This window comes from Chelonia mydas, chromosome 7, assembly GCF_015237465.2.
Source record: "Chelonia mydas isolate rCheMyd1 chromosome 7, rCheMyd1.pri.v2, whole genome shotgun sequence".
In the NCBI taxonomy this organism is placed as follows: Eukaryota; Metazoa; Chordata; order Testudines; family Cheloniidae; genus Chelonia; species Chelonia mydas.
This window is the reverse complement of record NC_057853.1, coordinates 11072714-11093661: the sequence shown is the minus strand read 5'-3', so window position 1 is coordinate 11093661 and position 20948 is coordinate 11072714. Positions and strand designations below refer to the sequence as shown.

The window sequence follows — 20948 nt, the reverse complement described above, 5'->3', positions numbered from 1 at the left end:
CTAACATTAGCCCAGTGTAAAGTGAAAAAACTAAAATTTGAAACACAGCTTTACTCAGAAAGTACAATCAAGCATTCCATTTCCAGCTAACCTAAAGAAAAAGAAGCTGTATTTTCTGAGAGAGGTTCATAAAAAATGAAAATTCAAAACCAGAGGACAAGCTGAAAACTAAGTCAGAGAGGTGAAGGCTTCATTCCGTATACTCTGATTTGGGGGGGGGGGGGGAGTGGGGGGTGGTGGAGTTTGTTATGTTAATAGCTTTTCCCAAAGTTACTATTATTGTTGACTTTGAAGCAAACTGAATGCTGAGCATTTTATCTTCCATTTTCTTTTATTTCTGTGTGTGGGTTTGCTCAGTGCAGACTATGGACTTTTAATACAATAACAAATAAAGCAAAATAATCTAGTAAAGTTTTTAGCTCTTCCTTTCACTGTTTCTCATCCTCCTACCCCTTTGCATAGCACCCATAGTGGAGAAAGAGACACTCCTGAACTCAGTACTTCCCCAGAGGTACTGGCAGTAGCAGCATGAAACGGTCAATTTCACTCTCCTAGGGTTAGCAAATGTTGGGAAAGCACAGCTGAAATAGATTTAATCACTAGGATTATCTAAAAATTCAGGGTGAAGCAAAGAAATAAGACACTCCTGCAAACTTGCACCCAATTTAAACACCAGCTTTAGGACCCATATTTTGCAGTATTCTTCCCTAGCCTTGATGCAAACAGTATCCAAACAGATAATGACCATTGGCTATTTTTGGATATGCCTTAACGCCCACGTTTTTCTTCAACATCTCTTCCCCCCCAGCCCACCCCCCCACCAAAAAAAAGGATCACTAGGCACACAATCAGAAGCGTTTGGTGATAGGGGAGTAAGTGGAAGACATTTTTTCAACTGCCTCTGAAAATATCTGGGATGAAATCCTGGTGCCATTATAGTCAATGGCAAAATTCCCATTATCTTCAGTGGAGCCAGAATTTCACCCCTGATACTTATATATCATCCGTATGCTGCATCAAAGCTAGTGAATGAGCTAAGGAACCAGGAGAGAAAATTACGCCCTGAAAGCTAGTGTATTGCTGCACTAGGTAGAGATAACTAGTTAGTAATTTAGGGTGAGAAGAGAAAATGTCACTATCAGTCTATAATAGAACTTACATTGTTTTTAAACTTAGATTCAAATATTTTAAAATTTTTCAACTTTAAGAATTATTTAGTCTCTCTGGTTTCTCCTGCACACTTGCTATTTTGATATACCAAAGCATTTCAATGCTTCTGGTTTGGAGACAGTGAAAATAGCAACATCAATGCACTGGGAATTAACATGGGAAATTCCCAACAATGATAATAGGATTGACGTATGAAGATCCCCTGTGCATCAATGAAAATTAGATTCTTAAATGCTTTCAGCATGCAAACAAACCCTTAAGTTCTACAGGCTTAACAATAAAAGTTGTGAGCTAGTGATAGATTTCTTTATGCTCCTACAGCTGTAGCACTGAATGCAACGCTCGTGATTATGTAGTATTTATTGGGGTGTTCTACATGAGTCATAAAAAAGTATTTCTTATTAGGTTAGCTAACACGAACTGACACACAAGGTAAAAGCTTAGCGAAGACAGGACAGTTTGTAGTTTTAACACAAGTTAGGAGGACGAAATATGTAAACTATGGGCTGTCTAGGGTTTACCTGGACCTGCTAGCAGTGTGTAGTATTAACACAAGTTGAGTCTTCACTATGATTTTACCTCACTTTTTTTCCCTCTAGTGAAGACAGTCTAAAGGAGAAAAACATGGAATTTCTCAACAATTCAGAAGACGTTGTTTTGCTTTGTTGACTAATTGTGTAAATAAATCCTTGATTTCTTTTTGGGCAAATGACATGTTAGATCCAAGCCTAAGGAATTAGGAATACACTCTGGCTGCATCTACACTGGCAAAACTGGTGATCATCAGTGCTGCTCCACTGGTCGTGAATTACAGGTTCCATGTTTGCCAGGAAAGGCAAGGCCTAGTTGTTCAGGAAGCTGACAACTGATAACGGTATTAAGAAAATGCGTTTGAATATCAAAAGCCAAATTCTGATCTCACACAAGGTTTATACTGTGTAATTCCACTTACTTCAGTGGAAAACAATAGTGTACACTGGAGGTGAACAAGATCTGAATTAGGGTTCAGACATTTTCAAACAAGCTGATATCTTTAGGTAATTTTACTATGTAGGATGCATACAGCTACCCTTTATTTCTCTCCCTTTAAAATGCTAATAAAGGCTGACTGATTACAGAAATTTAACATTTTTGGTTATTAGATTGCTAAATTGAATACACTGATTCGTACACAATGGCAAAATCCCGTTTACCTGTTCGTGAAATGCAAACAGTAAGTCGTTCCAACCAAGCAAGCATGACCAATCAACTTACACAGGCTGTAAGATATTTTGTTTTAATCACTTTTCCAGTGCTGTAGCTACCATTGTTACAATGGCAGGTCTGTGGTGGGAATGCCACTCATGCTCCTTCAGTTCAGCAGAAGGCCAAGTTGAGGAGATGCTGCAATAGCCTCTGCTGAATCCTCTTTGTTCCAGACTCAATTACCTGGGCAAGGTCTGTTCCCTTCCCTAACATTTACTATCTGAGGTCAAGACCAGAACAGTCCTGCACTACCAGTCTTCTCTCCAGGCTTGCCTTGTCCTTGCCCAGCAATCGCTTCCCAAGGTCTACAGAGGGGAAGAGAAGAGAGCTAGTTTATCCGTCTTCAAGTAGGAAGAAGATAAATAACAGCTGTGCTCTCTGTAAGCATAATTTAGGATGGGACAGAACTCCCAGTCTGAACAAAGGGTCTGGGAGAGTAGCACTTCAAGTGAAGTAGTCAGAAGTGAAACCCCTATGGGAAGTTAAATTTAAGTCCCAGCGGGGAGGACAAAGGAGGTACTAAAGCAGCTGCTGCATCTTTTAAGAGCCACTATTGAGAGACAGAGGCCAGGTCCATACTAAAAAGTTAGGTCAACCCAGCTACATCACTCAGGAGTACGAAAAATCCACAGCCCTGAGCAACGTAGTTAAGCCAACCTAACACCTAGCATAGATAGCTAAGTTGACAGTTCTTCTGTCCTAGCACTACTTCCTCTCAGGGAGGTGGCTTACCTCCCATCAGCATAGGTAGTGTCTACCTGAAGTGCTTACAGCGGCAGTGCCCCTGTAATATTTCAAGTGTAGGTAAGTCCAGAGTATAAGAAAAGAACCAATGAAGATGATGAGGAGAAAAAGAAACCTAATTAGCAAAGGTAACAGAATTGATGAAGCAAGGTTAATGAATGAGTAGAAGGGGAAACTGAATAGGCCTGGGTTAGGGTGTGAATAAATTAGCTGGTGTATAGAATGAATCAATTGTAAGGTCGGTGGGTTGTTTGTGTGAGACTGTCTACATTGCGGACCTGGCAACTGTACGGCTACAGCTGTGCAGGTGTAAGGTCTCCTGCATAGTTGCTCTATGCCAGTAGGAGAGAGCTGTCCTGCCAGCATAATTAAACTATCCCCAACAAGCGATGGTAGCTATGTCGGTGGGACAGCATCTCCTGTCGACATAGCGCTGTCCACACCAGCACTTTTGTCAGTGAAACTTATGATGGTCAAACGTTTGTTTTTTCCGCACCCGATTGGTAAAATGTTTGTCAACAAAAGTGCTAGTGTAGGCAAAGCCTGAGAGGGGAACAGCTTGATGTTTGTAAGAACAGCAGCAATGGCGTGAAGTGAGCTTATGAGGCCTGGTATATACATAATAGAGAGTACATACAGTGGCATCGGAGGGAGTTGTATGTGACAGTAAATGCTCACACACGTTGATATTACTGTTACTTTGCGCTAGTACATTATTGCCTAGGCTGGAAAATGTTCTTGGCAAGGCTGACACAATACATTCAATGTGGCTTGTTAGCATTACTATGAGGATCTTGGATTTTGCATTTCTTTACTCAAACTGTTAATTCTGCATTAATGTAGCTTTGACATTTAATTTCCGTGGGACAGATTCAGAAGCGCTTAGCACCCAAATTCCACAATGTGGGCGACTGGATGTCCCTTTCCCTTCCCTCCCAAAAATCACAACACAAAAGACAAGACCCACACTAGTTCACATTTCTGGGAAACACCAGTACAGTTTGTGTACACTGCAATGCTGCCTCCGAAGGGTACAGCACTGAAATTGCTACCATTACTACACAGATAATCCTTGAAGCATAAGCACTGCATTAATACCTCCATAGCAGTGAGGGAGCCAATTTACCATCTGGGAAGAGACGAATGGGAGAGTTCCTTCAGTCAAACCTCCTGTGCTCTGAAGACCAGAACGCACTTTGGGGTACTAATCCCAGAACCTCACAAACTGAATTGAGTGAAGGATGACTAATGTGAGGCAAATTTTTAAAAAGGGCTCCAGATCCTGGCAATTACGGGCCTGTAAGCCTGACTTCAGTACCGGGCAAACTGGTTGAAACTATAACAAAGAATATTGTCAGACATATAGATGAACATAATTTGTTGAGGAAGAGTAAACATGGTTTTAGTAAAGGGAAATCATGCCTCAACAATCTAGTAGAATTCTTTGAGGAGGCGAACAAGCATGTGGACCAAGGGGATCCAGTGGATATAGTGTATTTAGATTTTCAGAAAGCCTTTGACAAGGTCCCTCACCAAACACTCTTACGCAAAGTAAGCTGCCACAGGATAAGAGGGAAGGTGCTCTCATGGATTGGTAGCTGCTTAAAAGATAGGAAACAAAGGGTCAGTATAAATGGTCAGTTTTCGGAACGGAGAGAGGTAAATAGTGGTGTCCCCCAGGGGTCTGTTCTGGGATCAGTCCTATTCAACATATTCTTAAATGATCTGGAAAAAGGGGTAAACAGTGAGGTGGCAAAATTTGCAGATGATACAAAATTACTAAAGATAATTAAGACCCAGGCAGACTGCAAAGAGCTACAAAGGGATCTCGCAAAGCTGGGTGACTGGACAATAAAATGGCAGATGAAATTTAATGTTGATAAATGCAAAGTAATGCACATTGGAAACCATAATCCCAACTATACATATAAAATGATGGGATCTAAATTAGCTGTTACCACTCAAGAAAGAGATCTTGGAGTCATTGTGGATAGTTCTCTGAAAACATCCGCTCGATGTGCAGCAGTAGTCAAAAAAGCAAACAGAATGCTGGGAATAATTAAAAAGGGATAGATAACAGGACAGAAAATATCATGTTGCGTCTATATAAATCCATAGTATGCCCACATCTTGAAAACTGTATGCAGATGTGGTCGCCCCATCTCAAATAAAGATATACTGGAATTGGAAAAGGTTCAGAAAAGGGCAACAAAAATGATTAAGGGTATGGAACGACCTCCGTATGAGGCGAGATTGATAAGACTGGGGGTTTTCAGCTTGGAAAAGAGACAGTTAAGGAGAGATATGATTGAAGTCTATAAAATCATGACTGATGTAGAGAAAGTAGATAAGGAAGTGTTGTTTACTACTTCCTATAAAACAAGAACTAGGGGTCACCAAATGAAATTAATAAGCAACAGGTTTAAAAAAAATAAAAGGAAGTATTTCTTCACACAACGCACAGTCAACCTGTGGAACTCCTTGCCAGAGGATGTTGTGAAGGCCAAGACCATAACAGGGTTCAAAATAGAACTAGATAAATTCATGAAGGATAGGTCCATCAACGGCTATTAGCCAGGATGGGCAGGAATGGTGTTCCTAGCCTGTTTGGCAGAAGTTGGGAAATGAGCAACAGGGGACGGATCACTTGATGATTACCTGTTCTGTTCATTCCCTCTGGGGCACCTGGCATTGGCCACTGTCGGAAGACAGGATACTGGGCTAGATGGACCTTTGGTTTGACCCAGTAGGGCCATTTTTATGTTCTTATTGAATGGTCAAACATTCAAAAATAAGCCCATTTTGGTATGGGATCAAGGATGGATGATCCCTGAAGAAAATCAAGAAAGACTGACCACTTTAACTTCATTTGTAAAGTGTGTGCATTAACAGTCACATGCACTGCATTTATTTGAAAGTGTTACATTGCATTTGTCACAGCATTATTACGTGGTAGTTAATTAGAAACTTGACTAAGCAAAAACATGCACTCCTCATTGAGAACTACCTATGTCCTCTGGCTGAAGTTTAAAGTTTGCCTTCTTAGTCAGCTGAAGTAAAAAAAAAAAAATAGAAAAACGCATCTCTCTCCAGTAACTCGAACAGTTGAATGAATTTGCTTCTTATTTTTTCTACCAAAAGAAATCCAACTTTATTCTGAGACCAAACTAACTTTCAATATAAAAGGAGCTTTTCAAAAAGTTACAAGTGAAAGTCAGATGATAAATAGTTTTGTGATTTTATCTATATTTACTACTGAAAGCTCTACACTAACATACCCATGTATAAAGCAAAGCAAATTTGAAAGTAAAATAAAAAGAACATTGTTCATAAAAATAAGGTTTAAATTATAGCAGGGGAACCTTTGAAGTTAGAGCATATGTTGCTACAAAAATTTACATACACTGAAACACAAGAAAGGAACTTAGCATACAAAATGCCAAAATATATAGCTGAAATGCCAGAACGAAAATTCGAGGAACTTCTGTCCATATTTACAGTTATTTTCATCATTAGACCAGTTTTACAACTGACAACACCTTTTTCACTCTGGTTCAAGTTAAAAAAAACAGAACTGAAGTTCACGAAGGAAGTTTAAAAAAAGTTCAATTAAAAACTAAACACTTTCCACCAGCAAGAGTAAACAAAGATATTAAAACAGACCAAAATACTGATGAGGTTAAAAATGTGCCCCCTTTCTGTATTATCTTAGGGAGAATACAGATGCACAGAACATATGCTGGACATTTAGAGACCACTACATGCTAAATTCACTTGAAGGTATTTTTCAAATTCAGGCCAATGTGAGAAACTGAAAGGTTGTCTCTTGGTAGCTTCCTATGTATTCAGTTAGACAGAAGTTGGGAAAACTTAGAAGACAAAAGCATCTGAGGGGGAAAACTTGACTACAGAAGAGAACAAACTATGCAGTCCACAGCCTAAAGTAAAAAAGTTAAAAACCAAAACTAGGTAAACTGAGTAACGTACTCAGAGGCACTTAGAGTAAGCACTAGTGCAACCCCACCAATCCCTGGTCACAGGTCATGAATCAGAACTGTTCCCAAGCACAGAAAAGGCTTAAAACTATTTTACAATTAATCACTTCTGACCTGAGCCAAGTTTTCTACAGGTTTTGGTAGGATCTTAAGGATGCTACAAACAAATAGGTAACTAATAAAACATCATTATATCTTTTGCAATAGGAAAAACTATTGTTAAGACTGCAAACTTAAATGTTACCTGAATTGGGAGCAGAGAAGGGAGGCCTAAGGCAGAAGGGAGGGGAAAAGATAATCTATGCTTTTTGGGGTGTATAAAGGGGTTTTTTAAAACTCTGCTTATTTTTTCTACCTTAGAATTACCAGGAATGTCCAACCTTCTTTCCCTGTTTTTACTACATGTTTCCTCAAAGGACCCAAAGAAATGGCTATCAAGCTCTTCTGCCATTAATTGAAGGGGCAGAGAATTGAATCCTTAATTCAGAGACCCTTCTTTCAACTGTTAGGCATTTGAATTAAGTGGCAATTCTAAACAACCCCCTTCCCACACACACCTAGTTTTAAGAAGTCTTCAACAAAAATTGCTCAATTTATAAGATTTTACTTCCCCGACACTGAAAATGTCATAAATACTAGCTCTCCAGTCACCTAGAGAGACTTCCTGAAAAACAGTGTTTTTCTACATTACATTAGGGTTTGTGCAGCTGCAGGAGTGATACAATTGGATTATTTTTCTTTATAACTGAGTGATGTAGTTTAAGGCCTACAGAGTGGCAGAAAACAATTGTGCAACTTCACAGCTTTCCAGGTAGGGCTTTTAGGCAGCAGAGTTGCTTTCTGCTGAAAAATGTTAGCTGAAAGGTGTTTCACATGCACATTACAAATAAGATGGTACTAGGAAACAACCTGCAGCCACCAGTTCTCAGACAGTGTGGGTTGGGCATAATTCTTGTTCAGTATAAGTCTCAAATTACAAGAAACCAACATCATTTTGCATAGCTCCATAGTGCTTGGTTAAAAATTCAGGCTACAATCTTTCAAACACTTAAGTATATGCTTAACTTTGCTCACAGTAATAGTCCCATAGACTCCAATAAGTAAAGTTATGCATGTGCTTGAGCTGGTGGAGGATCAGGCTTTTACTGCAAGATGCTGCAAATCCTTGCAACCAAGTTTAGCATTTGCACATTTATACCCAGGCTTCACAATGTACCTATAAAATTTTTAATTACTAGTCCAATCCTACACACACCAAGTAATTTTACTCAGGTGAATAAGTCCCAGTGAGTCAGATGGAACAACTCTCATAAGTTAGTGTTTTCAGGATTAAGACGTAGGCTATTAAATGTGCAATATATAGCACGTCCATGCTCCTATGAGAACCTCAAGACCATTTTTTCTAGACATATTTCATTTTAATTTTCAAAGCCATACTAATTAAATTTAGTAACTGTTTACCTACCAGAAAGTACAGCTACCACAGAAGGAAAACACCTATTCTTTAAACCTTATTTTATAAAGTATATATAAAGTTTGAAAAGAAATATTATGAAAGCCACAACGGCTCTACCTGAAAACCGGAGGCATAACAATAAACTGAGGCAAGACAGAAAGCAAAATTGCCTCATGTTATCTCATTTACCTCCTTCCCCACTAATACAAATCTTTTTTTGTTCACTAGCTTATATGTCAGCAGGAATATGTACAACTCCACATACCACTGGTAAAAGAAATGTTGCCAATGTGCAGAATCTCCAACATAGAGGACCTTCCCTAAAAAGAGGGCCCTAATTATTTAAATAATTGTGTTCCCGATACTGAGGTTTAGCAACCCTTGGAACTAGGTTTCAGTTTTAACAAACATTGCCTCTGAATATTTCAATATGCAATGGGTAAATAAATTTTGCAAAATATTAGACGAAGAAATAATGTAGATCTTGAGGTCTAATGGGAGCAGAATTAAATGTATGGTGAAGCCTGTGTGCATGTAGTTCCAAATATTGCCTTGTTTGTGTACAAGGAGAACACTGGAGACTTGTTGAACTGTTACCAACAAATGTGAAACTATTAAACAGCCTAGAGCTACTGAAATATCTGAGTATTTAGAAAAATACAGCGGGATAACAACAGAGAAAGAAACTACTGAGAATGTATCGGGCCATCATTTGTATAAAGTGTCAAAAATGTGTCTCTCAAATAATACAAAGCCCATTGCAGGATCAAGGCCTTTGTTTGTGTAACTGAGTACAAAGTTAATCCACATATTTCCCAAACAGAAAAGCAAGCAAAAGTTAACAGTACATAGACGTTACATTGTATCGCCTGGCTCTAAATTCCCTATCACTAGTGATTTCTTAAATATTTCCCCTGCAATCAATTTTAGAAATATGTTATAGTTTCCAAAACAGAAAGTAGATAAAGGCTTTTGTTTTCCTGTCTAAGAAAATTTCAGACAAATGTAAGCAATTAGCATACCTAAAGAGTAATTTTACACTTTATAAAAATATAATTTCTTCTAAAACAAGACAGCATAAAGATTCATTAAGCAAAAATATCTGTATTACAGTTGTGCCTTTTTCTGCTAAATTGAAGCCTTTGATTCAAGGAGCAAAGTACATTTCAGAACTTCAGCTTTCCCTTCAAGGCCACAAATTCAAGCAGGAATAGCACACTACATTAAAAACAGATCTCTTGCAACTTAGACACAGTATAAATTAGAACAAAGCCTCTGTGAATCAGTGGTTCCTAATAAAACACTAGTATAGACATATACTCTTTTCTGAAGCCTGTACTCTGGCTGTACTAGGCCTCAAAAACAAGGAGGCAGCCTGAGAGCCAGAAAGCGAGCAACACACCAGCAATCCACCCAGGGAAGCCTTTCTCCTTCCTGCCAAATAGTGAGACAACAAGGAAGTCACCCAATACTGCACCAGAGATTATCCCTGACAAGGAGAGAGATATTCTAGCTCCTTTATAACTACAAGGTCCCTTCCAAGAAAAAACCAAATGGCCCCTGCCCCAGTTAATGTTGATCTACAAAAGAAAGTCTGGGGAAAGTGAAATGGGAGCAGTTGTGTGCAGACTGGGAAATGAGGACCTAATGAAATGGAGAGTAACAAGTTAGCTCCCAAATGCCTCTTGTGCGGAGAGCACCTACATTATTTTTCCCCTTCCACATAAAAAGCAGCAACTAAATGCAAGACAGCCTGTAAGTATGCAACACAGGCTGTGAGTACACAACACAAACCCTGCAAAAATTAATCATGTAATTCACGTCTGTGAACCATGCTATCAGATATCATCACATCAAAAGAGAGATCACAATACATATTAAACTTTTCCTCTTTCAAGCTATGAAAACTGATATGAGTATTATCTAAAATGCAGAAAAAGCAACAGGCTTATTGTATTTAATAGGATCAACGAAACCTGACAGATGACCCTGAACACAAGGAGAAACTTCTCAATCACATCAGACTAATGTGTACCAACTCTAAGTGTGAAAGGAAATAAACAAAACTCAAGAGGTCTTCAGCAACTAGAATGAAAGAGAATATATTCAGCACACCAAATCAACCTACATGCCAGCAAAACTTGGGCATTACTCAATCTATCTCTGGGCCTAAAATTGAGAGAGTTCTTATAAGTCTCAACTGGGGAAGAGGAGTGGGGAAGGGATCAGACTTACATTGTCTCTCCAGTCTTGGCAACATGACAAAGAAACTGATCCAGTACTGGACACACTTCCTTCTTCCCCCTCTTCTCAAAATCTGCAGGTAAGAGGGGGTGGGGGGAGGAGAAAATCCCAATCGACATTAATGGACTTGGTCTGCAAATGCAGCTCCCACGTGAAGCTTTTCCAAGTCCCAGGGTGCTGGAAAGCAGAGCCACCCCCTTCCACCCCACTCGAGCCGCAGCCTTAGGGCCCTGCGAGCCTCTTACTGCTTCTGAGGAGGGAACCGTCTACATCTGAATGGCAGTAAGTCACTCGAAGTTGATTTGCAACTTCTCTGGAGCGGCTACAGCCACGAGAGAGAGGCTGATGGACTCCGGCTGCGTCCAGGGAGGCAGGCTGAGGCTAGCACGAACGGGGCTGGGGAGAGAAAGGGCAGGGGTGAGAGGGGGGGCCGGCGCACGGGGGGGGAGGGGGGCACTGGGCTCAAGCGGGGCAAGGGGAGGAGGGGGAGGAAAGACACTGGGGGCCCTACCCCCAGCCGCCCCCCTGAAGCCCAGGGCCCCTCCTGGGAGGGGGGGAAGGGCATCCCCCCCCTCATGTCCCAGAGAGCTCTGCCTCCCCAGAGGGGCGGGGGGGGGCTTTCCTCTCCACCACCTTCCCCTCCCAGCCTAGGGCGCTGCCTCCTCGCCTGTCCCGGGGGGGCCATGGCCTCCCTCAGCGCAGGGACCCCACCCGCAGGGGGTCCTGCCGCCCCCAGTGAGGAGAACTCGCTCGCTCGCTCCCTCCCCGCGTGGGGACCCCCCCCAGCCCGGCCACCACCTTTCAGCGCCTCCTGCAGCCTCTCGACGTCCATGGTCCGCCGCTGCCCCCTCTCTGCGCCGCTCCCGCCTCCTGCCCCCCGCCCCGCACAGGAAACAGGCACCGGCAGCGGCACAAACACACACCGCGGCGGGCTCAGCAAGCCTCCAACATGGCGCCCGGGCCGTCACCGTGCGCGCCCCCGACGGCCCGCCCCCTCCCACTGGGAGCGGGGCCGCGCGGGGGGCGGGGCCCAGGCTGCGACCGCCCGGCCTCTCGGGGAGACAACCTGGCGGGGGCGGGAGGGGGAAGGGCTGGTGCTAGGCGCGGGCCGGCGTCTGTGGCCAGGCCTGGGCCTAGGGACCCATCACACGCACCCCGGTCATACTTAGTCAGGGGGGCTTCCCACCTTCCTCCCCCCCACACTGAGTGTGGGGCTTCCCCGACCCCCACTTTCCACACTTACACTGGGGGGCTACTCACCCCCCCACACCTTCCACACTCAGATTGGGGGCTACCCAACCCCCCCGACACACACACCTTCCACACTCAGATTGGGGGCTACCCAACGCCACACACACACACCTTTCACACTCAGATTGGGGGCTACCCAACTCCCCCCCCCCACACACACACACATTTCACACTCAGATTGGGGGCTACCCAACTCCCCCCCCCACACACACACATTTCACACTCAGATTGGGGGCTACCCAACCCCCCCAACACACACACCTTCCACACTCAGACTGGGGGCTGCCCAACCCCCCGCCCCCCACACACACTCCTTCCACACTCAGATTGGGGGCTACCCAACTCCCCCCCCACACACACACATTTCACACTCAGATTGGGGGCTACCCAACCCCCCCAACACACACACCTTCCACACTCAGAATGGGGGCTGCCCAACCCCCCCCCGACACACACACCTTCCATACTCAGATTGGGGGCTACCAAACCCCCCACACACACACACACACTTCTTCCAAACTCAGCTGCACTCCAACTGAAGTGGTGAATACATAGCTGTTCTCCTTTCCTTGTGCCACTTAATTGTCCCTTATCTCTCTTTCTATTTGCCTATTACAATATTATTTACCTTTGTAAAGTATTTTTGCAATACGTTGTATATGAAGGATGCCATGTGAAAGATGCTTTGTACTATAATACCATTGTGTACCATTGTATGAATTAATATTTTCTGTATCTTTCAGGAATTTGTGAAATTGACCATCTGTGTTAAAACTAAATAGTTATTTCTTATATTAAAATCTAATAGAATTAAGATGTGGTTGTAGTAGGATGACCGCCCAACCAAACTTGAAGGGATATTCCTTATTTGAGATCTAACATCTTGAATCCCATATCCAGTCATTAAAGGACACGCTTCCAGCAGTAATCATGAAAAAAACATACACAACTGTACAAATGTATGATTTTCCACAGTGTGTACCTCTGCACCATAAATGAAATGTAGGATGCTATCCTTAATTACATATATGCACACATACATTGACTCGTATTTTAACAGCTGTAGGTGGTCACTTGCATTTGATCTGACTTAGCTTTAGAAAATTTATGTTCAAGAGTTTATAAATAAGAAATGTTAGTTAATCAAACAGTTTTTGAACAAAACTATGCAAACAAATATTTTTTAAAATTACAGAAACTCAGATTTTCAATGCTTTCCATTACTTGTAATGGAAAAGCTGATCCTTTCAGTCTGAAACTCTGATTTGGCAAACAGCAATGTGCTTAATTTTGAGCATGGGTGGTTCCCATCAATGTATTAAAGTCAATGGGACTACTCACATGCCTAAAATTAAGCACATATGTAGGAATTTGCAGGATGAGGACATTAGATTGAACATCATCAAATGGGACTTCTGCTGGGAAGTTTAACTGAAATGACAGCCTCTGCTGAGGGAGAAAACAGATCCAGGCCGTGAATACAGATACTGAAGAAGTGTGATGGACTTCTAAAAGCAGTTTTAGAAATGTCTTTTCAATATATATTCTTGTAATGGTCCATAAATTTCCCTACACAAAAACCCACAGAGGACAAACACCACAACTCTGCAAGCGTGGTGGTAAAATCTGTGCAGTCTTCCCCATACTTCCCTGGACTGGGTCCCAGAATCAGCAGGGGTGTAAAGTGGCCTATGAACAAGTCCCTAAAATTGAAGCAGAGAGGCCTGGGATTCATGGGAACTGAGCCCCCAGATCTGCAGATTTTAATCAGCCAGCCAGCTGCACACACAGAAACGTGTCTACTGTGAACACTTCTGTAGAATTGAGGCACCCATGGTGATTATTCCTGGAAGGAAATGGAAATGCCCATAAAAATGAAGTTGTAAATATAGTAGCCAAATATTGCAGTCAACTGTTATTCTAGGCATATGTGAGCTGGCACATCTGCTGTAATTTACTATTAGGTAAAATCCTGAATAGGCCTGTATCGTCTCCCATGTGCTACCCCAGATCTGTATATGCAGAGACGTGTGCATATAGATTTCCCTCTTCTCACACAAAAAGGGGCAAGGGGGAATCAGCGGCCTCTGGCACCATCCTTCCTCCTCCCCCCACCACCAACTTTTCCTGAAAGTCCAGAGTATGTATAGCATGAGATGGAGATTTGACAGCCTACGAGGAAGAGTGGGAGGGCCAGAGCATGGCTGGTCATGACATACATTGTCCACTCTCCAGCCCCAGCAAGATTTCCTGGAAAAGATAATACAGCCTCAGATTGTATTATCTTTTCTGTATAGTCCAGTCCAGGGTCCTTGATAGAACAACTCCAATAGAGCTGCATTGCCAGGAAGCTGGTGTGGTGGCATAGGAGATTACCAGGTTTGTGTACAGTCTATTCTCTGGATAAAGGCAAAACCAATAATCCTGACAATAATACAGGGTGCTCTGGCTGAGGGCTACCTAAGCTCCCCTGTGTCAGTTTTGACATGGGTCGGGGATGATCCAGTTCCTAGAATCTAACAATGTCCTCAGGCATGTTTTTTCTACAAAGCAGAGAACCACAACCCTTATTTTAGAACTTCATAGGTTCTAGAATTGAGAACCTTGTAGAAATTTTGGACCTTAGAGTACTATTTAATAGTGAGAATAATGCTAGTTAGCACTTCATATTTACAACATAGTGTACAAAGCAGCTATTTTGTGATGCAATGTAAAAAATATGCTTAGTTTAAACACACTGTATAAAAAGAATTCTAAATGTTTTGTAAACTCTCTAAAATATTTTTCAAACCTATAGAAGTATCTCAGATTTAACACTTTGCAGTTCTCCCTGGCTGAATCTGGAAACCTGGTAATAACCCAAAGGCAGTAGTTGAACTGTAAACATTTTAGAAAAGAATGTTATTTTTCATGCCATCGGTCATTCCTCAATTTTAAAAAGAAAAACAGCATTGCTCCCTGAACTCCATTTCAAGAGAAAAACAGCATTAATGAGAATAATAGTACTTAGGATTTGCATACTGCAGCATTTTTCATTTGCAAGGTATTTTCCGCACATTACGTAATTCTAGCATCCTTTAAGTATCATTAGCTCCATTATACACATAAGCAAACTGAGGAAAAGAAGCTGTGATTTGCTCAAGCCATGGAGGGAATCAGTGTCTGAAGTGGAGTTAGAATGCTGGAGTTCCCGGGTCCCAGTCCTGTGCTATGCCCACGCTACTCCCTCAGGAGATCTATAGTGGAAAGTTGAGTGGCAGCGAAAGGAGGGAAAATCCCACTGGGAAAATCATTACTGGTTTTGTTCCTGCTAAGTTGGTCACCCCATATTGTTAAAAATTTTCATTACTGGTGATTTTGCCCTGGTAGCATTTGTTGCCATCGGCCACTTTAGTTTTGTGCATGGGGGAACATGAAGGTGGAGCAGGGGGTCTGCGCTATAGCAAACTGTCCATCAAGCTGCAGTTAGTTCAAGTGGCTCATTGCCGCGCTTGTGGGCAAATCATTACATTAAAAACCTTTACAAATTAAAGCAATGTTTATTTGCTTTTATCTTAGGGCAATATTCTGCTCTCTCGTTCATTGATATTCTCAACCAGTAACATCACTGGGAGCGCCACATGTAGAACTAGTGCAAAATCTGTCGTAATGGGAGGAGATCCGCATCATAGCTCTACCGCAGTGGAGGAAGGAGAGAATTTTGCCCACCAAGTAAGTTGAGGGCAGGAGAAGGATTTCAAGGCAAGGAATGGATATGCAGTAGCAAATGTAAGTGTTGTGGCTTGTGAGCAGATACACCAGCAAGGAGAAGGGAAAATAAAAGTTAAACCACAGTTCAGCCTAAGTTCCTTTCCCTAGCACCTGCCCTGCTGTATTAACCTAAAGGAGATGCCAAAACACTAGCAACAGCCAAGTAAGTCTTCTCCAGCTTTCACCAAGCAGGGAGGGAGGGAGGAAGCTTCTCCTAACTATCTCCTTATGATCCATTACAATTCCCCCATGAACTAACTTCTCTAGAGCTCTCCTAGTCCTTATAAAGTTCCCAAAGGTGGTCACCTGATTCTCTGGTCACGTGACCTTGACTCGGTTCCCTCTGGGGGAACTACATTTCCCAGAACACTTGTTTTTAAAGGGCCTATGAGTCATAACAGACATACAGGGACATAAAAAGAAAAGGAGTACTTGTGGCACCTTAGAGACTAACCAATTTATTTGAGCATGAGCTTTCGTGAGCTACAGCTCACTTCATCGGATGCATCCAATGAAGTGAGCTGTAGCTCACGAAAGCTCATGCTCAGATAAATTGGTTAGTCTCTAAGGTGCCACAAGTACTCCTTTTCTTTTTGCGAATACAGACTAACACGGCTGTTACTCTGATACAGGGACATATGCATGGGCCCTGTTACATTGCCCACTGCAGAAACATTAGTAGGCCAAATCAGCTGGCCTGTGCAACACCCTTCCATTCACTGGTGTTATGAAGATCAGCCTATGGCCCATATTCTAAGTGTCCATTTGAAAAATTATGTACCAGCCTGGGTCAAAACAAAACAAACAAACAGAAAGTTCCCAGGAAACTTGTGTTAAAATAGCTCAATGTAGTCACTGAAAAGCACGTTACAGACAACGAGGACTGTGTTTTCTCTACACTGTGAATATTTCATTCAGTACTATACTGCTATCAAATACAAATCCTCATCAGCCTAATTTGTAACAGAATTATACAACCCCAATACAGTTTTTATTAAATATTTCATATCTGAGCCCAGAGAAATACTTCAGTGCTATAAACTGGGATTGTGGAAGATTCGGGTTTGTCTTCTAGAACCTGGCAAACAAGTTCTGGGGATGAATACGGAATTGTCTCAATGTTAGTTGGCTGAGCCAGGTGACCCTTCTCATTTAAAGATCAGATTGAAATTCTAGTTTCTTATTGTACTTGCATTTGGAGCATGGTCACTTTTGGACTTGTGTTTTACATTATTGACAAGTTATACAGTCCATTGGCTTTGCTGTGTGAGAAGGATATTGCTATCTTAGGAGGTAGGAAAAGTCATTAGTGGCCACCATTCCCACAATTTATCTGCCGAAGGAGGATGTAAGTCACCACACTCCTCCTTACAGGATCTGACTGTTAGAAAAAAGGCTACCTGCAGCTTCTCCACACATGGGTCTTGTTATCTTATGAGTTGGAAGTAACCAAGGGCTTCTGAACTAAACCTGTCAGAGGGAAAAGAAACAGCTTACCAGCACCAGTTCCTCAATGAGCTCCTCTAGTTTGTAGCACTCACCACTTGCGTGTGTATCTTGGCATATTAAATAAGACATTATTGTAATGTGTCTTTGGTACAACAGAAGAAAGAATGTTGCCTCACAATGCAGAAGAGTTTTAACCAAGGAGCACACTAAACCTCATTCTTCACAGTCTTGCAACTTGTGTAGTCCTTTACATCTGTGCAGACTGGGAGTAAAACGCTACCATATCAGAATGGTACCATTTTACACTTGAACAGATATATAACTATGCAAGAAGCAGGGCAGTGGAGAATTGGGCCCATTGGATCCTGTCATCCTTACTTATGTGGGTAATCCCATTCAAGGTAATAAGACTAATCACATAGTTAACAGTTGCAGGACACTGTGTCAGGCTGTGACACTGGCAGACCAGGTGCCAGCTCTTGCCAAGGTTGTAGGCTTCAGCTAGGCACTGACAAATTCATAGCTGGAAACCAAACTAGTTCACCTATATGTTAGTATTCAAAATAGGTATTAGACTTATAAGGATGTGTTTAGACTCTATGGAATGCTTGTAAGTTGCTGCATGCTTTAATTTCACTTGTAATGTCTGTATCCCATGCTATAAGGTGATATGTAAGTTTTGCTTTATAACTGTAAAAATGCTTGCTCTGAATCTGTGAACCAATAAGAATGGTCCATGGCCCATCAAGGACTACCAAAAGTAAATGGGCCATTGTGGAATATCATGATACAAAGATTTGGTTAATGGTCCTCTCACACCCATGAAGGTGCTCCATGTAAAAAAGCTCATCTCATCAGCTTGAATTCTGGAAGAAGGAAATAAAGATAGCTGACAAGAACATTTTAAATCTCTTTTTGCTGTTTGGACTCTCACAGGGCTGGAGCTTGGAAACAGAAACAGAGATCAACTTGGGTTAGCCCTAACAGACATTCAGTGCTCATGGGCGCCAAGTTTGTATAATTTTTGGTGGTGCCCAGAACGGGTCTAAGCAGAGCTGTCTCATCCATAGGACGGACTGAGGCAACTGCCCCAGGCCCCGTGCTTTGGGGGGGGCCCATGCTTCAGGGGAATGCGGGGTCCAGGGCAGCCTCGGGGGTTAGTGGAGAAACTGGCACCAGCAGAAGCGAACAACCCGGCCTCAGCCCACCCAGCTCCACCCCACTGGCTCCCGGCATCACTCGGGGGAAGGGATGGAAGACAGAAAGAGGCAGGGTGGAGGTGGGGGCTTGGGGGAAGGCATGGAATGGGGGTGGGGAGAGGGTGGGAACGGGCAGGGTGGGGGCTTAGGGAAAAGGGTGGAGTGGGGCAGGGTGGGGGCAGAGCAAGGGTAGCAGAGGCGGGGCGGAGCGGAGCAGGGAGGGCTGGGTCTGGGTCGCTCGCTGCTGCCAGTGCAGGCCCCCCACTCACCCTCCAGGTCTCCCTGGACCCCACATCCCCCTGAAGCACAGGGCCCCCCAAAGCCCCGGTCTATCCTATGGATGGGATGGCTCTGAAAATATAGGCCCAAACATTGGTGGAGCGGGGCCCATGTTCCTGAATATTGGTGGAGCATGGGCATCACGGGCCCATATAACTCGTCTCCTATGTGGATTGCTGACAGATTCTACAAGTCTGTCACCTTTTAAAACTACAGACTCATTTGTGCATATATGTTGCCTGCTTTAACCTGTACATAACTATCATTTCTTTTTCATAGTTAATAAATCATTAGTTAGCTTACTATAGGGTTGACTACAAGTGTTGGCTTTAAGCCTGAACTCTGAGGTACAAATTGATCTGGGGTAAGTGACTGGTCTCTCGAGACTGGAAGCAATCTGTATCTTTTGTGATCTTTGGTATATAGCAACCAACTATCACTAAGTCAAGCTTGCCTAGGTGGCAAGGTAAACTGGAATGCCCAAGGGGACTGCCTGTGACTCCTTGGTAAGATGGTTATAGTGCTCCAGGAGTTCACATTTGTTACTGGGTTGGTGAAATCTGATTATAGATATACAACCAGGTTGGGGTCTCTGCCCTCCTTTTTGACAGTCTGCCCTGAGGATGGCACTCACAGTCAGGAACCATTCCAGGCAGGGTGACACAGGCCCATAACTGTATTGTCACCCACACAGTCACTGGAAACCAAAGTTCTGGAAATCAGGCAAAACTCCAAATGTTGATTACAAATACAGGTATCTGAGACTTAGAATCAGTAGAAGAAAGCATTAATCATACTAACAGTTGAAAAGAGGAATATTACTAGATTTGGAACTGTTTCTTTCAGAGCTGCAAGAAAGATAATGACAGGTTTCAGAGTAACAGCCGTGTTAGTCTGTATTCGTAAAAAGAAAAGGAGTACTTGTGGCACCTTAGAGACTAACCAGTTTATTTGAGCATGAGCTTTTGTGAGCTACAGCTCACTTCATCGGATGCATGCTATGCATCCGATGAAGTGAAGTGAGCTGTAGCTCACGAAAGCTCATGCTCAAATAAACTGGTTAGTCTCTAAGGTGCCACAAGTACTCCTTTTCTTTTTAAGAAAGATAATGGAACTTATGCCCTGAAGATATTACATTATCATAGGCTAACATGTGTATTACGTTGTGGGAAATCTGTTGGAGTTCACATAGCTCCCTATTGGCGCTTACATGGTTTTGGTCTTGTACAGCTTAATCTGCCTCCATATCCTTGCACACCTATGTCACACCACAGTGTCTGCAGCTCAGCATTCTGGTGATGTTTTCCTCTTTTAGGATATGTTTTCCTTTCACTTTGTCATTTTCCTCATCGACATGCTGCACTATCAGTTTGGATTTCACATATTGTAAAATTAGTGTGGAACAACATTGTATGAGCAGCTGTGAAACTTAATAGCATTTGCAAAAAGAAAAGGCGGACTTGTGGCACCTTAGAGACTAACAAATTTATCTGAGCATAAGCTGTAGCTCACAAAAGCTTATGCTCAAATAAATTTGTTAGGTTCTAAGGCGCCACAAGTACTCCTTTTCTTTTTGTGGATACAGATTAACACGGCTGCTACTCTGAAACCTTAATAGCATTTGTGTGCATAAGAGGTTTGCCCCAGTCTCCATATTGCTGTTTGAAGAAAACAGTGAATGATTCTGTTTGTATATCTGATGACTACACAAGAGGAGCAGAAAGCAATCAATTATTAACCCTTCCCTTTCTATATATTTTCACTTTAATATGTTCATAAATCTTGGTTGGGGGAAAGAAAACTTTATGTCTTGTGATCCCCAGAACCTAAATTAAGCACTGAGCCCTAATTAACTAACTTAATGGAGGCATTAAGTCTGACCAATTTACATTGGTTAACAAAGAACCTAATATTCAGGCCCTACTTCTCTACTGCTTTCCCCCTTGTGCAATGCTTTATCCTGGGCAAAGTGAGTGTAAAACTCTACCCAATCAAAATGGTCAAGTAGACATCCACTTTGTAAGCAGCAGCATTCAATGCAATGTCTTTTTGTTGAAAAATGCCAGTTAGTCAAAAATGAAATTTATCATGAAAAAAGTTAAAGCCTAAGTTTGACCTTAACCAGTTAAGCACATGCTAGAGAACAATTGCTTTGTCTTGGCCCGA

At 42.4% G+C, this 20948-nt stretch overlaps 1 protein-coding gene across 6 annotated transcripts in view; it reads right to left on the bottom strand.

The window, feature by feature from the left end:
* Window positions 1-11864, bottom strand: part of PPP4R2 (protein phosphatase 4 regulatory subunit 2) — a 39552-nt gene extending 27688 nt beyond the window's left edge. Inside the window, exons 1-3 of one of the 6 annotated variants that reach the window (XM_037904015.2) lie at window positions 11653-11807; window positions 11100-11250; window positions 10846-10927 (exon numbers count right to left, since the gene is read on the bottom strand). In XM_037904015.2, the coding sequence (XP_037759943.1) occupies window positions 10846-10847 (2 nt within the window). In that variant the 5' untranslated portion in view covers window positions 10848-10927; window positions 11100-11250; window positions 11653-11807. Of the gene's footprint in view, window positions 1-10845; window positions 11078-11099; window positions 11251-11652 lie in introns of those variants that run through there. The other 5 variants (XM_037904014.2, XM_037904016.2, XM_037904017.2 and 2 more) reach the window with 5 other exon arrangements.
* Window positions 11865-20948: the final 9084 nt, after the last annotated feature.